Consider the following 14,980-nt stretch of genomic DNA (forward strand, 5'->3'; position numbering starts at 1 on the left):
TTTTAGGCTATGTACTCTGAACAGTAACACCAAGCTCTACAGTTAGTCCATTTTCAGTTTAATGGAATGGCACTGTTATGTAAAATGAAAATGTGGATATGCACTTTTTACAGAGTTATAATAAAGTGAGATTTGTGATGCATTCCTGTTAACGACAACTGCTCAAGGGCAGTGAAAAGCCACTCAACATGAGTCTTGCAAAAGCTATAGTGCCATGATTTAAAAAAATCTCTGTCTTTCGTCCTCAACAACCAGTCACAAAAGCTGCCACAGAAAGGTCTCAAAGGGATCAAGGTTTGGTAAGTACTTTTTTTTCACTGAATTCAGATTTGATAAAAAGCATTAAATCCAACTTTGAATCTAAATTGTTCGTTGATTCAATCAAGCATGTCATTACAGACAGTCATTCTGTAGGATAAATAATAAAAGTAATAAGTTCCATTTATTTAGTTTCAGGGTCCTGGTATTCTGCATGCCTGCTCAATGTCAGATGGGCATGGCTTGTTGGGACACTTGACTAGAACAAGAGCGACTGTGAATGTTAATGCCAAAATGTCTGCTGTAAAAAATTACTATTACAGGTGAAAGGTGACGGTGCCACTTTTGTTATTGTTTCCCCATATTAGTTTACTCTTTACTACAACACAACAGATTTTTGTCAGTGTGTATTTTTGGCATTACTTCCAAACAAAGACACATGAATGCACCATGTCACATTTATGACTTGTGAAGTTTGAAGGGGGCAAAAGTCAAAGGCTGGTTTCATGGAAGAGTAGCGATTTCTAACTCTGCTTCAGAGCTTGTGGACCATCACCTTCCTTTTCCCCCTTTTTCATTTCCTCTTTGTCTTTGCGTCTCCACTGACTGCTCATAGAGGGAAAAGCAGACGTGCGAGTGTTATACAATCATGTCCATAATTTTGAACACTAAATGTGATTATAAATCGTTCCTGCCACATCAGTGCACAATCAGAACCGCTGCAGTACCACAAGAAAAAAGCAAAATCCATTGACTGTTTATACTAGGCTTTTTAGAGTATTTTGAGATTTTAGGTGAAAAGAGCCCCTAACTTAAGAAGAATGAAGAAGTAAAAATGTTCTAACAAATAATACAAATAAAATTAAATGTGTTTATTTTGTTTCAGTGAACTGAAACTGACGTTTTTTTATTTTCCAGCTAGGCTTCAGCATGCAACACTAAACATCCAGGAAAACCTCACATTTACATACTCAGCTGCACTTTTAACACAGACAGTCTGGAATATCAAGCACAGCCTGCATCCTGGACAGCAGGTAAGTCAGCTAACGCCCATGCCTCATACGTACAACTCCGAGCACAAAAGTTCAATTTCCCCATCTTCTTCTGTTTGCTGTATTTCTTAGTTTAAAAAAAGGAATAACTTTTAGCAATAAAAATGATGAGGGAGGACTGCCTGCTTCTTTCACCATAAATCCCCTCTTTCCACCTGGCTCTAACATGAATCTTGTGTCCTGATTGTGACAACAGCAGGTATGATTAAGCTGGATTACACCTAAATCTGATATTAAAATGCATCGCTGGCGAATACATCAAATTTCCCCTCTGGTTGCCAAAAGGCCAGAAATCCTGCATTACTCACACGCATTAAAGTAATAATCTTGAAGATTTTCATTTAAATTATTTATTATTATTATGTCTATTAAGTCACTATCTATCGCCAAATGGGGTATTACAATGGTGATGAGCCTATGGTCCACTGGTGCAATACTTTCACCAGTGGACCATAGGCTCACCAGTGGACCAGTGAACCTATGTCCCACTGGTGAAAGTATTGCAATATTTATATATTTGCAGTGTTACGAACTAGGTGGCAAGATTCTGTAGTAACTTAGTGCTAATGTAAAGCAAATATTTCCTACTTCTGCAACATTAAAAGAATTTAACTGGCAAAATGCCAGTTGACTTTCATTATTTCATCATGAAGTAGTCACAAGAAATGCAATGTGTTTGTCTTTGAGATTAGCATTTACTGCTATTGCTCTTAAAACATTGTGATTTTCTGCATTTTTTGACATTGGAATAGTTTGAAATACTGACTAATGGAAGAATAAGGAGCACCCAAGAGCTGCAGGCGACAGGCTGCACACCTCCAACTTCTCAGAGAGGTAACCAACCCTTTCACTGTGCCCTGCTTCACTTGTACCATGTGCAGGATAAAAATCAGATCACGGTTGCTCACAGAATGATGGAAAAAGGCCAATTACTGACTTCTTTATTAAAACGACAATAGGATTCTGTGATCTGCATTATTAAACTGCATTTGCTGTTAGGCCTACCTCAACCAGGACTGACATCTTAAGGATTACAACTTTAAAATTGACGGTAAACACCTTGACATGCAATTAATTTCTGGCACATCCTTTACTGTCTAAGCACTCAGACTGTTTGGACTGTAAATACAAGGACTCAATGTGGTGAAATGTGACTGACGATCTTAGATATGTTTGGATGATGAAGCCACGTGTTTCTTAAATCACACCCTGCTATAGCTTCTCACATATTCTCTCTCTCCTTTTTTACAATAGTGTCTAAATAAAGAGTAAAAATACAAAAAGGTGAATGGACTGCCCTGTCTCTCTCTCTCTTATGAGGTGGCAAGGAGGTATAAATATTTTCACTTTGAGCTCTCTGATAAACAGCACAGTGATATCCAAGAATATTAAGTCTGGGCAGCATGCCAGCGTTAACTCCACCACAGACATTTTTTATTCAGCTGATATGGGAGAGGGGAGGCTCGCTGGTGCCCCAGTCAACTCCAGCTTGTAATGTTAAAGGGATGAGACTCTCCCAAGTCAAGACAGCTTTAATTCTAAATCTGTATGGTTGTTTTACATACACCAATAATAAAACACCAGTACAAATAAACACTCACATACTATCTTGTATATATACACACATACACAATCACTCAGAAATAACACAGAACATTTGCAACACCACAACCTTTCATAAACTAACTCAAATAACTCAATGTCATGCTCATATTTAGACAATCTCTAACAAGGTCAGTCTTTTATAAACTTTCAATTTAGAAGCGGCTGGTTCAATTACTTTTATGACAAAAAAATTGTGTTAATTGGAGTGAAAGAGCTTAGGGAAAATAACGGCCGTTTTTGTAGGAAGGGAGCAGCTGCGTTACCTAAGCTAGAGAAAACTGAATGTGTGTTAAGCAGACAAACAAATACACACACACACACACGCAGGTTCCCTCACTTCACACTGTTAATCTAGGCCTATGGTTTGAGGCACTAAGTGTTACTTTCAAGTGCACCGTGACTAAAGTTAGTGGACAGACAGCGCTGCCTGTGGCAAAAATACAAAAATACCCTGTATCTGTGTGTATCTGTGTGTACCTGTGTGTACGTGTGTGTGTGGGTGTGCATGTTTATCATTTAAAGTAAAATGCTTTACGCCTCATTGAAAAAAGCCCACTTGCAGTCTAAAGTCATTAGCATATTTCCACAGAATTGTACTCAAGGTTTTCTAGGGACATTACCTTTGTTACATCAGGCAATACACTATGCCATGATATAAAATGGAACCTAACACACCTTTACACATTTACAGATAAAAAATACACATGTACATGCAGTACAATATCCATACATACATGTGCAACATACAACACACTCGCATGATAATTCCTACTGTATAGTGTTGAGTTTCTTGGACATAGTTGAGCCAAAAAGCAGAACCCTTCATATGGTCACACACTAACTACTAGGGCTAGCTTAATTAACGCGTTAATCTGCCGTTTGTTTAATCTGCACAAAAACCTAAGCTTAAAAATGACTATTTGTGGTTTTACTGTGGGTTATATGTTGGACTATTTCTTGGCCAGGAGCAGTGACTTCCTGGAGTCACAACTAGTCTGGAAACCTCACACTAACAACAAGACTACAAGACCAACAGATATTAGAGTGGTATCAATCTTCTCATCTGAATATTGGAAAGAAGGGTAAATAAGCATTTCCCAAAACGTCGATTCACTCCTTTAAAAGGAAAATAGAATTAAACAAAGTGGCGTGTGCAGATGAATTGGCAGCTGGTTTCATTAGCCAGATAGTTGCCCTGGATCTGCAGTTAGCTACAATAGCTAATAAAGGGGGATAATGTCAGTTGGCCCCAATATGTTGTTCTGCTATTGTTGCATTTCCACAATCACTACAGCAGAGGAGACAAGTTCAAAATTAGCACGCGATAATATGAGTAACCCTTAAATAGTGTTCAGAGTGATTCCAATAAACACTTTATTCTATCATCTACAATCTATATTGAGATACTTTCTAATTAGATAGATTTTTGTCTTGGTCTTGGTGACAACTTGAATTCCCCTGAAGGACCTCTAAAATTGTACACAGGTCCACAGTTTGAGAATCACTTCTGCAGCCTACATGTATATTATGAGCTATCTCCCATTTCTCATAACAGACAAATGTGCAAACACTAGGAAGGATGCCAAGGGGCATTTGGACAGAGATGTTTAAACCTCCTGCTTCACATACTAATGAGAATCCATTACCGTCTCATTCAAATACACACACATCGATACATTCTCATTCAGTGCACAAGCATCTGGCTACAGACACCTCCCCTTGTCCCCTATGCCACAGTGCCTGCCAATTACAAAAGAAGTAATCAATTCCACCACGGCCTCGTCCAGACTTCTAAATCGACTTCAATGACACGGGCTACATGGCCGCTGTCTCTGTACCTGACAGCCACTTACACACAGAAGGGACCTAGCCTTTCTGCTGCTCTCCACTGCAGGGTCAAGCAAGACAAACCACTACTTGCTTCCCAATAAGCAGCGCTTACACTTTACAGATGTATATTCTGCACAGGATCAGATATGTGAGACTGGTGGACCCTGGTTACGGCCGATCAAGCTGAACACTGGCCGATTCTGGTGACTAGCCGATCGATCTCTAGAATCCTACACATGATGATAATGTGGTTTTCATCTTCACATAATACGTTTGACATTTGGGAAACAGTGTCCATCCACTTTGACTGCGTTTTTTTCTGCAGTGACAGTTTCTGCTGTATTGGTATTCTGCAGTGAGCATTCATTTTTTGTACTGACTGATGATTTATCCAAGGAAATGGGTGTTTTCAACAGCCTAACAGGCAGAGGTCAGAGAAGACTGGTCAAGTTTGTGTGCGCACTAATTGGTCTAACAATAAAGGCGATGTTTCAACTCTCCACGGCACCCTCTGGTTACCATGAAATATTGTCAGTTTTGAGCAAACCACTGTATTGATTTGACCCAGCTTAGGTACAGTATATCCGTTACCTGTTGCAGTGAGATTTGACTGTTTGGTCTTTTGCGGTCGCCCATGAAAGATAACATTGTTTGCTAGACTGCCTCCTGTCAGGACAAACAGCAATGAGTGTGCAGGAGCTTGCCAATGCCACTCGTGAAGTTAAAATGACATACTAAAAAGTGTGTTGGGAATGAGGGCTACCATTCGCAAACTCGGGTAGCTTTCATACAAATATTCTTCCACAAAGGATTCTATATGAAATATTGAATGTTGTATAAGGATGTAAAACTTAAATTGCTAATGGCAGATGGCTATGTTGACTTTATAGAGTGCCTCTCTTAAGCTCTCAGTCACCATCACTCAGTCAATGTCAAGCTGCGGTCACACAGAGATACAAAGTAGTGGGCAGTCTGTGACCTCTCATTAAGCTGTAGCTCTGTCTGTGTGTGTCACACTGAGCATATTTACATAAAGTTGTATTCTGATGCAGCCACAATAACATTCACAAGGACGCTGTTAATTTCTTGTAATACAGTTTGTTTCCCAAGTACAGAAAAGCTTTTTTTCCTCCATTGTTTTGTTTTAGGGTGGTACACGCTATTGAAACTGTTTTTATAACTATGGTGCCTGAGCTGGTAGGACTGATTAGCATTGCGGTCCTATATCTGTGCTGGTAGCGATTCCTCACTCCACTAGTGCAGCAGAGTCTGTTTCTGCGGGTATTAAAGCAAGCACGATTGGCTCTCGCCTGTCTGTGACTCGCATTGTGTCAATGTCAGACATTGGCTTAACGTTTCTCAACTTTACCCTGTAGTGCTGCTGGGTGACTTTTAAATCTTTGTAGCTCAGCAGGTGGCGCGGGGCTGGGATGACAGGTTGTATTCAAAATTAATGGCAGGCAATTGTTCTCCCAGATTTTGAGTCCGCATGTGAAAACGGCCCGCCATGGAACAACTGATGCTCGAAGTTTATATGCAGTTTTACAGACACAGTATACTACTTTTTTAAAGGAAAAAAAAAATTGATATGATGATAAAATAATTTTATTAAAGAGAACTCAAAGTTTATCTTGAAAATATTAATCACCAATAATTATATCAGCTGTTGATTTTTGTATTAGTGCAAATCTGTAAACATCCCTTGAGGTACTCAGCTACTGACTCAAGGCTGTTTGGTACAGAGAAGAATAACTCATGAGGCTCCTCTGTCATGAGACTATGGTGGAATTTATGGTGCTGTGAAGGCCAGCCGAATCAATTTCTCAACATGGGAGTTACACAGAACACCATAAGCTTTAGTCAATGGAGTAATAAATCTTTTCGGTGTTATCATTTGTCTCCTCTCATCTCCATCACCACTGCTGCATCTCCCTTTTCCCTCCACATTTTCTTTCACCTGTATGCCACATTCTCCTCCCCCTCTCTGCCTCCATCCATGTCTGTCTCTGCCCCTCCTCCCTCACACTTTGCTTGACTTATCCCTCCTCATCTTAATCTCACAGCCTTTTCCCTTGTATCCTCATCTTCCTCTCGGTGCATCAACAACACTCCTGACATTGTGCAGCTAGCACGGAAGCTCTGTGCGTCTCTGCATGACTGTGTACCTGCTAGTGTGCAATTATATGTGTGTGTGCCTAGTAAAGACTGTAAAAACAAGCCTGCGGGACACACAGTTGCAGCTCTGCCCTTTATCTTCCAACACTGGCATATAAAAAAACAAGTACACATGTGTATGAGCATTTTTGTGTGTGTTTATGCATGTGTTCTCAGGCATATTCGCGATGTTACCTTTGGCCTCTTTGCACTCTTCACAGATCATTCTGACGGCTTCCAGACCGCCTTGCTCATCCCTCCCACCTGAAAGAGAAGGACACACACACACACACACACACACACACACACACAGATTAATAAAATGTCTGACAAGGCCTTAGAGGCCTTTAGTAAAATAATACTGATTTTCCTTTTTTTTTTGTCAGTCCAGTGTTCTTTCATCTTATAAAAAATGTATTTCCACAAAGAGTTCTTTATACAGCATTTAGCCTTTGAGGAAGAGCTTGTTTGCAACTCTGGTTTCAACAACTGTACAGTAATTAAAAAATAAAATTAATTATACTACCATATACAGACAGGGGACAAATAAAAGAGAAACATATCAAATGCAGATGTTTCCGTGCACCAGGGCTCACTGAATGGTTTGGTAAATGTGTGAAAATGATGTGAATAAAATGCTATAGCCTTTACAGTCACCAGATCTCAACCCAGACTACACAACTTGCCGTCTTGTGACGGAAGTCTTGAAGTCGTTGTGGCATTCACACTACGTGACTAATCGACAGGGACAGCAGCTGTGCCACCCGATGCTGGTCTCCAAACCACGTTTTGTCAAGAAAACACACGTGAAATGTGAAACAGGAAATGACGCGAACCTACACACGAAACAGCTGTTGTTTGTTATTATAAAGATACCAATTATAAAGACAAAAAATATGGGTGAAAGAACGGATTAGCACACACAGGTAGCAGAGATTGTCTGAGCTAGAGAGAGCTGGAGGTGAGTAAAAAGTATTTTGCGGTAAAAAGTAGCTGCCTACTCTGCCAAATGCCTGCTCTCATTGGCTGGATGTGAATGTCGAGTCGGCCGACTCTTCCAGATATTTGGCATGCTAGATACCTGGCAGACCTCGGCAATGTGTCAGTGATGTATCGGAGAGCAGTTCTGACGTGTCGTTGTGGAGGAATGGTGTTCACTCCTCCAGTAGTGTTCCACAGACATTTTAAAACTGCCTCTGCTAGTTTCCATCTTACATTTCTACTCAGGATGTCAAGTGTTGAAGCTAATTCAGAGACAAATAGGTTTGGAATAGATATGTTACCTACGTTTGATTTTTTTTTTACTCTGATTAAAATCGGTTGTAGAGGCTTGTGGGGGCCTGATTCAATGCTAAAACACTTTTGTTTACTCATTGTGTTGTCCCACTCAACATGTGTGTGAATCTTGAAACGCCCAATCCATCTTTAAATGATGGCTAAAAATCAATTTTTTAGGTCACAGTGACCTTTGAAGCGTCACCTATTCAGTGTCCGAGCAACTGTCAAAATCTCCCCTTCTGTTCATGAGCTATGGTGTTGAATAACGGCTATTGCCTGCACAGAGGCATAATAAAAACTAAGCCTGATTGTTATGAGACACTTCGATTCAGGAGAAAGAGCAACATTTTCAAAATAGCTGTTGTGTAATATAGGAACTTGACTGGGTATCCAGAGGGGAAAAAAAATAGTTGTAAAACAGTACTCACTGAGAGCTTAAAATAGCAGGATTTCCACTCTATAAGTAAAGCAACATGAAGTACACTATGAATGGGTATACTGTATTTCTAAAACCCTGCCTCTATGAAAAAGAGCAGAAAGTATTAAAAACAGAAGAAAATATGAGAAAGTCACATGGAGGAGAATGAGACAAGAGAACTGGTGTCTACTTTACTGACCTGCACTTTCCAAAGAACCATTCCTCAGCACAGTTAGTGGCATGTATGCATATGCAAACATACACACACACACACTCAGATAAACATATACTCTCACTGCCTACAAATCAGTGTTGCATTAGTCAATCAACAAAACACTGATTGACAAAACATTAGTCACACATTAGCTGGCTCCCACTTCTCAAATGTACGGATGTGCTGCATACTGACATAGTCTACATACTGTATCAATATACACGCATGCAAACTCTCTTTTTACCAAAACTCATACACACAAATAGCCTGAGTGCACATATTCATTTTTTCTCTGCACGCACACACACACACAGACACACTAATCTTGGATTATCACGCAGGCCTTTTCAAGGGCAAAGCATCATTTACCCTGATGCACAGCGGTTCAGTCTGGGCTGAAGGATGCTGCGCTTCTGGATGGCGGGTCACACAAACACACACAAATAATAATGTGGGTTTTTTAAACAAATAGCTGCTTTTCAACAGGCTTCAATGCTTACAGTCACTGAGGATGCTACATAACATTAAATACATATTTCTGCCTTCGGACAGAGCTCTCCATTAAAATAGCCACTGATTAAAAATATGCCCTGAGGTATTAATTTGCCTACTAAATATTTTGGGCTGAGGGTTGACAATGTAACCTAATTAACTCACTTAAATAATCTTGCTGCAGCTGAACAAATGGATAAACTGAGCGTGACATAGAGAAAGAAAGTCCTAACATACACCTCATACTTATTACGCTCATAACATACCATAAATAAGCTCAATAAATATATTAGTATTTGGGGGGGCTTTTTAGTCTTTAATTTTATGACAGGACAGATATAGACAGGAAACCAGAGAGAGAGAGAAAGAAGACATGCAGTAAAGGGCTGTGGGTTGGACTCAAGCTCGGGCCGCTGTGGCAAGGACTCATCCTTTGTATGTAGCGTGCATGCTCTAGCGGTGAGCTAACTGGCGCCGCATGATAAGCTCAATATTAATCTGATGTCTTTAGGTTAACTAGAGAGCTGAAGACACCGCTAAAACTGTCTTATTCATACAATTTATTTTTGGTTGTCTAACCTGCAAGTGCAACAATTTGTGATTTATCATTGTCAGATTAGTCGTAATGTCTTGGTAATTCTTTAACTACAGTCACCCTTGTGACACTCAATGTAAAGCAGGAAACTGTAAACATAGTTTTTTTAACCAGGAAAGGCTCACTGAGAAAAAAAAATCCTGGCCAAATTCGCTAAATACAACAAATTCCACAGTAGTAGAACACAATGAAAAATGCAGTGTTGGGGATGGTAGAGGCTGCAAGCTTTGTTTGAAATAGATCCTTTTTACAGCAGCGTTTTATTTAAAATGTACAACACAGGCAGGGAGCAAATAACATGACATTGATGGAATAATTAAGAGCTTATGTTGAGCGCATAGACAGGGAGGTGTGGAGTAAGCTGCAGGAATCACAAAAGTTATGAAGAGAAGTTTGTGTGTCAAAAGTTGGGACACATAAAAACAGCCTACCTGATATAATAGTACCTTAAAGACACCAGGATCTTGTCTTAGGGCATTTAAATCTTTTTTGGTCGAGAACTGGGTTTTAAAAATGCTGTGGTTCGTTTTTCCCAGAGGAAGATTAATGAGAAAATAGCTGATTTAAGGTTTTAAGGCAGATTGCTTGTGGTACTGCACATGTCAGAGCAATCAGGATCAGTTCTAAGATCAAACCTTTGCTAATCAATAAGTGTGCGATCAGGCCATGTAGATAATCAGTGTGCAACTTGAGGCTGTCAGCCAGTTATAATTCAGATCTGGTAGAGCAGAATGCAGTATTTCCTCAGATTTGTGTGGGAGTTATTCTCTACTGTGAGGTTTGTCCACAAGTTCTAAATCATTTTTACAGATTATATGCATATCGACACTTAAGGGTGCTATTGAATGAGACGTTTTTCTTTATACATTTTAGTTTTCTAATATTAGAGTGTTGTTTTTTTTTAACTAGGTGTAAAAAGGCGGCAGTTTCTCACCACTTACAAGACCTGGCTCATTGGTGTAAAAGGATGTACACATTTCCCCAAGGTAAATCTAAATCTGTACGATTCTTGGTTAAAGGGACTGGAAAAGACTCTTTACAGTCTCATGTAACAGATTTGGCTTCCAGAGACTTTTTCTTCTGCTATAGCAGAGGACAAAGATGATTTCCTTTGTGACAAGTTATCAGTTATTATCTATCATTCTGCATATTTGAAGGCTGGTAAACAGTCTGTGTCATCAGAATCGGCCTTCACTCATGATTTTATGAAATGTAGGTGGTTGGCACTGATTAGGAGACAGAAGGAGACAAGAAATCTGTAAATGCAGGTTCCTTTAAGATATCTGAATTGCAAATGGTCTTGGTCTGGAAATCAAAATATTGTATATGAATGAAAGAAAACACACAGTTTAGTCTTGCTTTGATGACCACGACAAGGCTGATCATCATGGTGCCCTGTTTCCTTGTTAATGTCATGGGTTAGCTGAGTGAAGGCTGAGGTGTTGATCCAAATGCAGACCAAAAGCAAGGATGCAGTTCAAAAGGATTGTGCATAGATAAGATGCTTGCCTTTGGTGTGGGAGACCTGGGTTCGATTCCCACTGTGAGACATCTACCATTGTGTCCCTGAGCAAGACACTTAACCCCTAGTTGCTCCAGAGGCGTGCGACCTCTGACATGTATAGCAATTGTAAGTCGCTTTGGATAAAAGCATCAGCTAAATGAGTAAATGTAAATGTAAACATGAACGAAAGCACAGGACTAAGGAAAGTATGGCACAAACCAGAAAACCACAGGGAAAAAATAGTTTCATCCTTTATATGGTACTTAAGTGCATAATGACTGTTGTGTCCATGTTTTTCCAAAAGGCTTATTATATTCAATTACTTAAGAAGAAAGGAATTGATACTGTACATTTGATATTTTTGAAATGTTCTTCATTTGTATTATTTATCATTTTTCTTCGTAGGATCTACTGGTGTTCCTTTGCACACTATACATGTTGTAATTCATATATTTCCAGTCATTCTTGTATTCAACACAATCTTATTTGTCCTATTTTTTATTTTATTTGTTCTCTAAAATATATTTTGCAGCTGCAGAAATTAATTTGTTTTTAATCTTTTCTCTTAAAAATCCAAAAGGCAAAAAAGGCATCATTCTGATTCAGAATCTACTCAAAAGCACTTCAAGCACAATTGCACGCTGGTTAATATCTACCTGGTATTGTTAATATCCAAAAAGTATTTGACAGTGCAGAGGGTCAAACCATAAAGTCTCCTCACACAAGCACTATGCTACCACTCCACCTGAAATATGCATCCACTCCATAACAGGAGAGGGATCCACTTTACCATAAATATTCTCACTTCATGAATTATCTCAAGAGGTGTGGGTATTTCAAATGGAGAAACACTTGAGACTCCTGTGGGATCAACTTCAATACACAAGGGATTGTCTGGTACTACAACAGAAACTTAACCAAGGTCTTCATGTATTTATTTTGTGTGTGTTATCATATGTAGGGCTCAAGTCTCATTTATGTTCTGCTCAAACCGTCTCCAAGGATACTCTGACATTGACTTTTCGGTATACCCGCTGAATGAATAAAGCAGAGTTTTCATCTAAGTTTTAAAGCTCGTGAACTGAATAGAAAAACGCAGTCTCACCCTGGAAACCAAGCACATGAAGACATGTTGCTGTTCTGTGCACGGCATCCTCAATGCGTTTAGTAGAGTGCAGCAGAAGAGGGCAATCTTTTCGCAAAAAGATTACTAATTAGTTCACAGTATCCGAATAGTTTTTGAATGTGTCCCTGTAAGGAGTCATCGTTGTCACCTCAAATGTCTGTTACTTACTGTGGTAATGGCCTAATTTTAATGCGTAACATTACTTTCCATCATATTTCTCTCTGCTTGCCGTCTTGATGCAGACTCTGCAAACAAACTGTCAAGCAGCTGTGATATCACTGTGATCTCATATCAACAGCTATAAAGTATTAATAGCTGCTGAATAATGAACCACTACGCAGAAATGAACACACCCGATACTGAGGGTTACCTGGCGAAAATAACAATAAAGCGTTACCAAACCTTCATTCATTTTATAAACAACAAAAAAAATTGCAATTTCCCACTCCACTCAGGCCTCCAGCCTCCAAACTTTAAACCAAATTTGTCGTTTCACACTAACATGAACATGCCTTTCGTAATCTACAAGTAACAGACGTGGTTCAGAAAGGCAGTAGAGTAAATAACACAGCCAACCCTCATTAACATTTAGCAGTGGGCTTGAGGAGCTGCAATAAACAATTATTTTCATTATCGCTTCATCTGCTGATTATTTTCTCAATTAACTGATTAATTGCCTAGTCCATAAAATGTCAAAAAGTTGTAAAAAAAGCGGTGTCATCAAATTGCTAGTCATCCGCGACTTATACTTAAAATAAAGTATATAAATAAAGTATTCACATTCCTCAGCAATTCAGCAAATCGTCACGGCTGAGAATCTGGAAGGAGGGAATTGTTTGCACCATGAAATCACTTTCTTTAAAGTTATGTGAATAACTTGTAAGAAGAAACTGATTTGTTTATTCTTCTTCTGTGTTGATAATTTACACATATGTATGCTTGTCTTTAGGTGAAAAAGAGAAAAAAAAGAAAGGAAGAAGAAAGAAAAGCATTAACAAAAGCCATTATTTCATGCTCCAACAATAGTTGGTAAATCTAATGTTCGTTACACCAATTAGGAGTTGCAGTTATTACAAACACAGATGATGATGTTTCACCTGGGCACCGTAACCTACAACCTCAATTGGCTCATTTAGTTTATTGTTTAATATGCAAGGGGCATGTACAATTAAAAAATTATTCGAGTTCATTTGCATGCAGTCTCTGGGCAGGAAGTACAACCTCTCTGTAATTTGTGAATTAGGTAAAACAGTTCAAGTGAAGGTAAATTCCCTGTTTAGCTGTGACAAGTGAAACACTCTCTTCATGACCACAAGTCTTTGAAAGACCTGTGGCTAATTCTGATGACTGACTTCAGTTGAAACCGTACCCAGTGATTGTAAAGAGTAAAACTTGACGCTGTTAGTTTAATGGGAGCAGCTGAATGACACCAAGCCCCACAGGAGAGTTCATTTGAGGAGAATGCTAATGGAAGTTAGCTCAGCTGCCAGTTGCGAAGTGTTGCAGGGGAAAAATCTTAGATGAAAAGAAAAATGCACTTCCTCAAAACACAAATCCCTGGCTAAACCCTCCAGACAAAAGAACAAAGCACAACAATACAAACAATTAAACAGGATGCCATCAGTATATAAAAAGATTCAGACAAAGTCGGGCAGATTATGATACGGCCTGTCACTTTAACACATCAGTTGTTGTGCAATTCTTTTACCAAGCTTTGCTTAAAAAAATGCTGTTTTTTTTCATAGGATTACTGTAATAATATTTTAACATTTATGTTTATGCATAAACACACACTCATGTCTCCTGGTGTCTTATGGAGCTTTCAAACCAAAAGCTAAGTGAGCGTTGGGGGCAGTGAGTTTACATACAAAGTCAATGCAAAGATGCGTAGAGCCGCGATTTCACTACTTAATTTTTATATAAAAACCGGACATTGCTGGGAGAAAAGAAAGCAAGGAGGTTGAACTACCTGGTGAGTTCAGAAAACATGTGTATGTAACTTTATTCCAGCTATCGTTGTACTTTACTATGACCAAGTAAGCATAGCATAGCCCTGAAAACAACCATTTTAGAAGTTGTCCTGCTGTCTTGCTGACAGACCTGACAAAGCATGAATTCATATGTTTAACAAATCTGCATCATATTGTAGTTATTTCGGCATCAGTTTGATCCGTTTATTGCTATTTAATCACTGCAAAATGTTTACTTTGGGTTCATACAGCTGTAGTAATGGCGAGTTGTATTTATTTGCATCATCGCGTTGTGTGTGAACACCCCAGGGATGTCCAGCGCTAAAACCCCCGCGAGAAGAGCATTGCGTGGATTAAATTCGCGTTTGGTCTGAATGCACAGTTAGGAGTTAAGATGCTGACCTTGGGTACGGGTCTGGTCAGGGACCATTGTTCCATGTCACTGCCATCTCTAACTCTGCCCTTGTTTCCTGTCATTTCACTG

General features: G+C 39.2%; 1 protein-coding gene across 1 annotated transcript in view; it reads right to left on the reverse strand.

The window, feature by feature from the left end:
* LOC123973858 (dehydrogenase/reductase SDR family member on chromosome X-like) overlaps positions 1-14,980 on the reverse strand; it is a 34,919-nt gene that overhangs the window by 14,797 nt on the left and 5,142 nt on the right. The window contains exon 3 of the mRNA XM_046054208.1: positions 7,095-7,163. Coding sequence (XP_045910164.1) covers positions 7,095-7,163 — 69 coding nt within the window. The remainder of the gene's footprint in view (positions 1-7,094; positions 7,164-14,980) is intronic.

This window comes from Micropterus dolomieu, linkage group LG07, assembly GCF_021292245.1.
Source record: "Micropterus dolomieu isolate WLL.071019.BEF.003 ecotype Adirondacks linkage group LG07, ASM2129224v1, whole genome shotgun sequence".
In the NCBI taxonomy this organism is placed as follows: Eukaryota; Metazoa; Chordata; class Actinopteri; order Centrarchiformes; family Centrarchidae; genus Micropterus; species Micropterus dolomieu.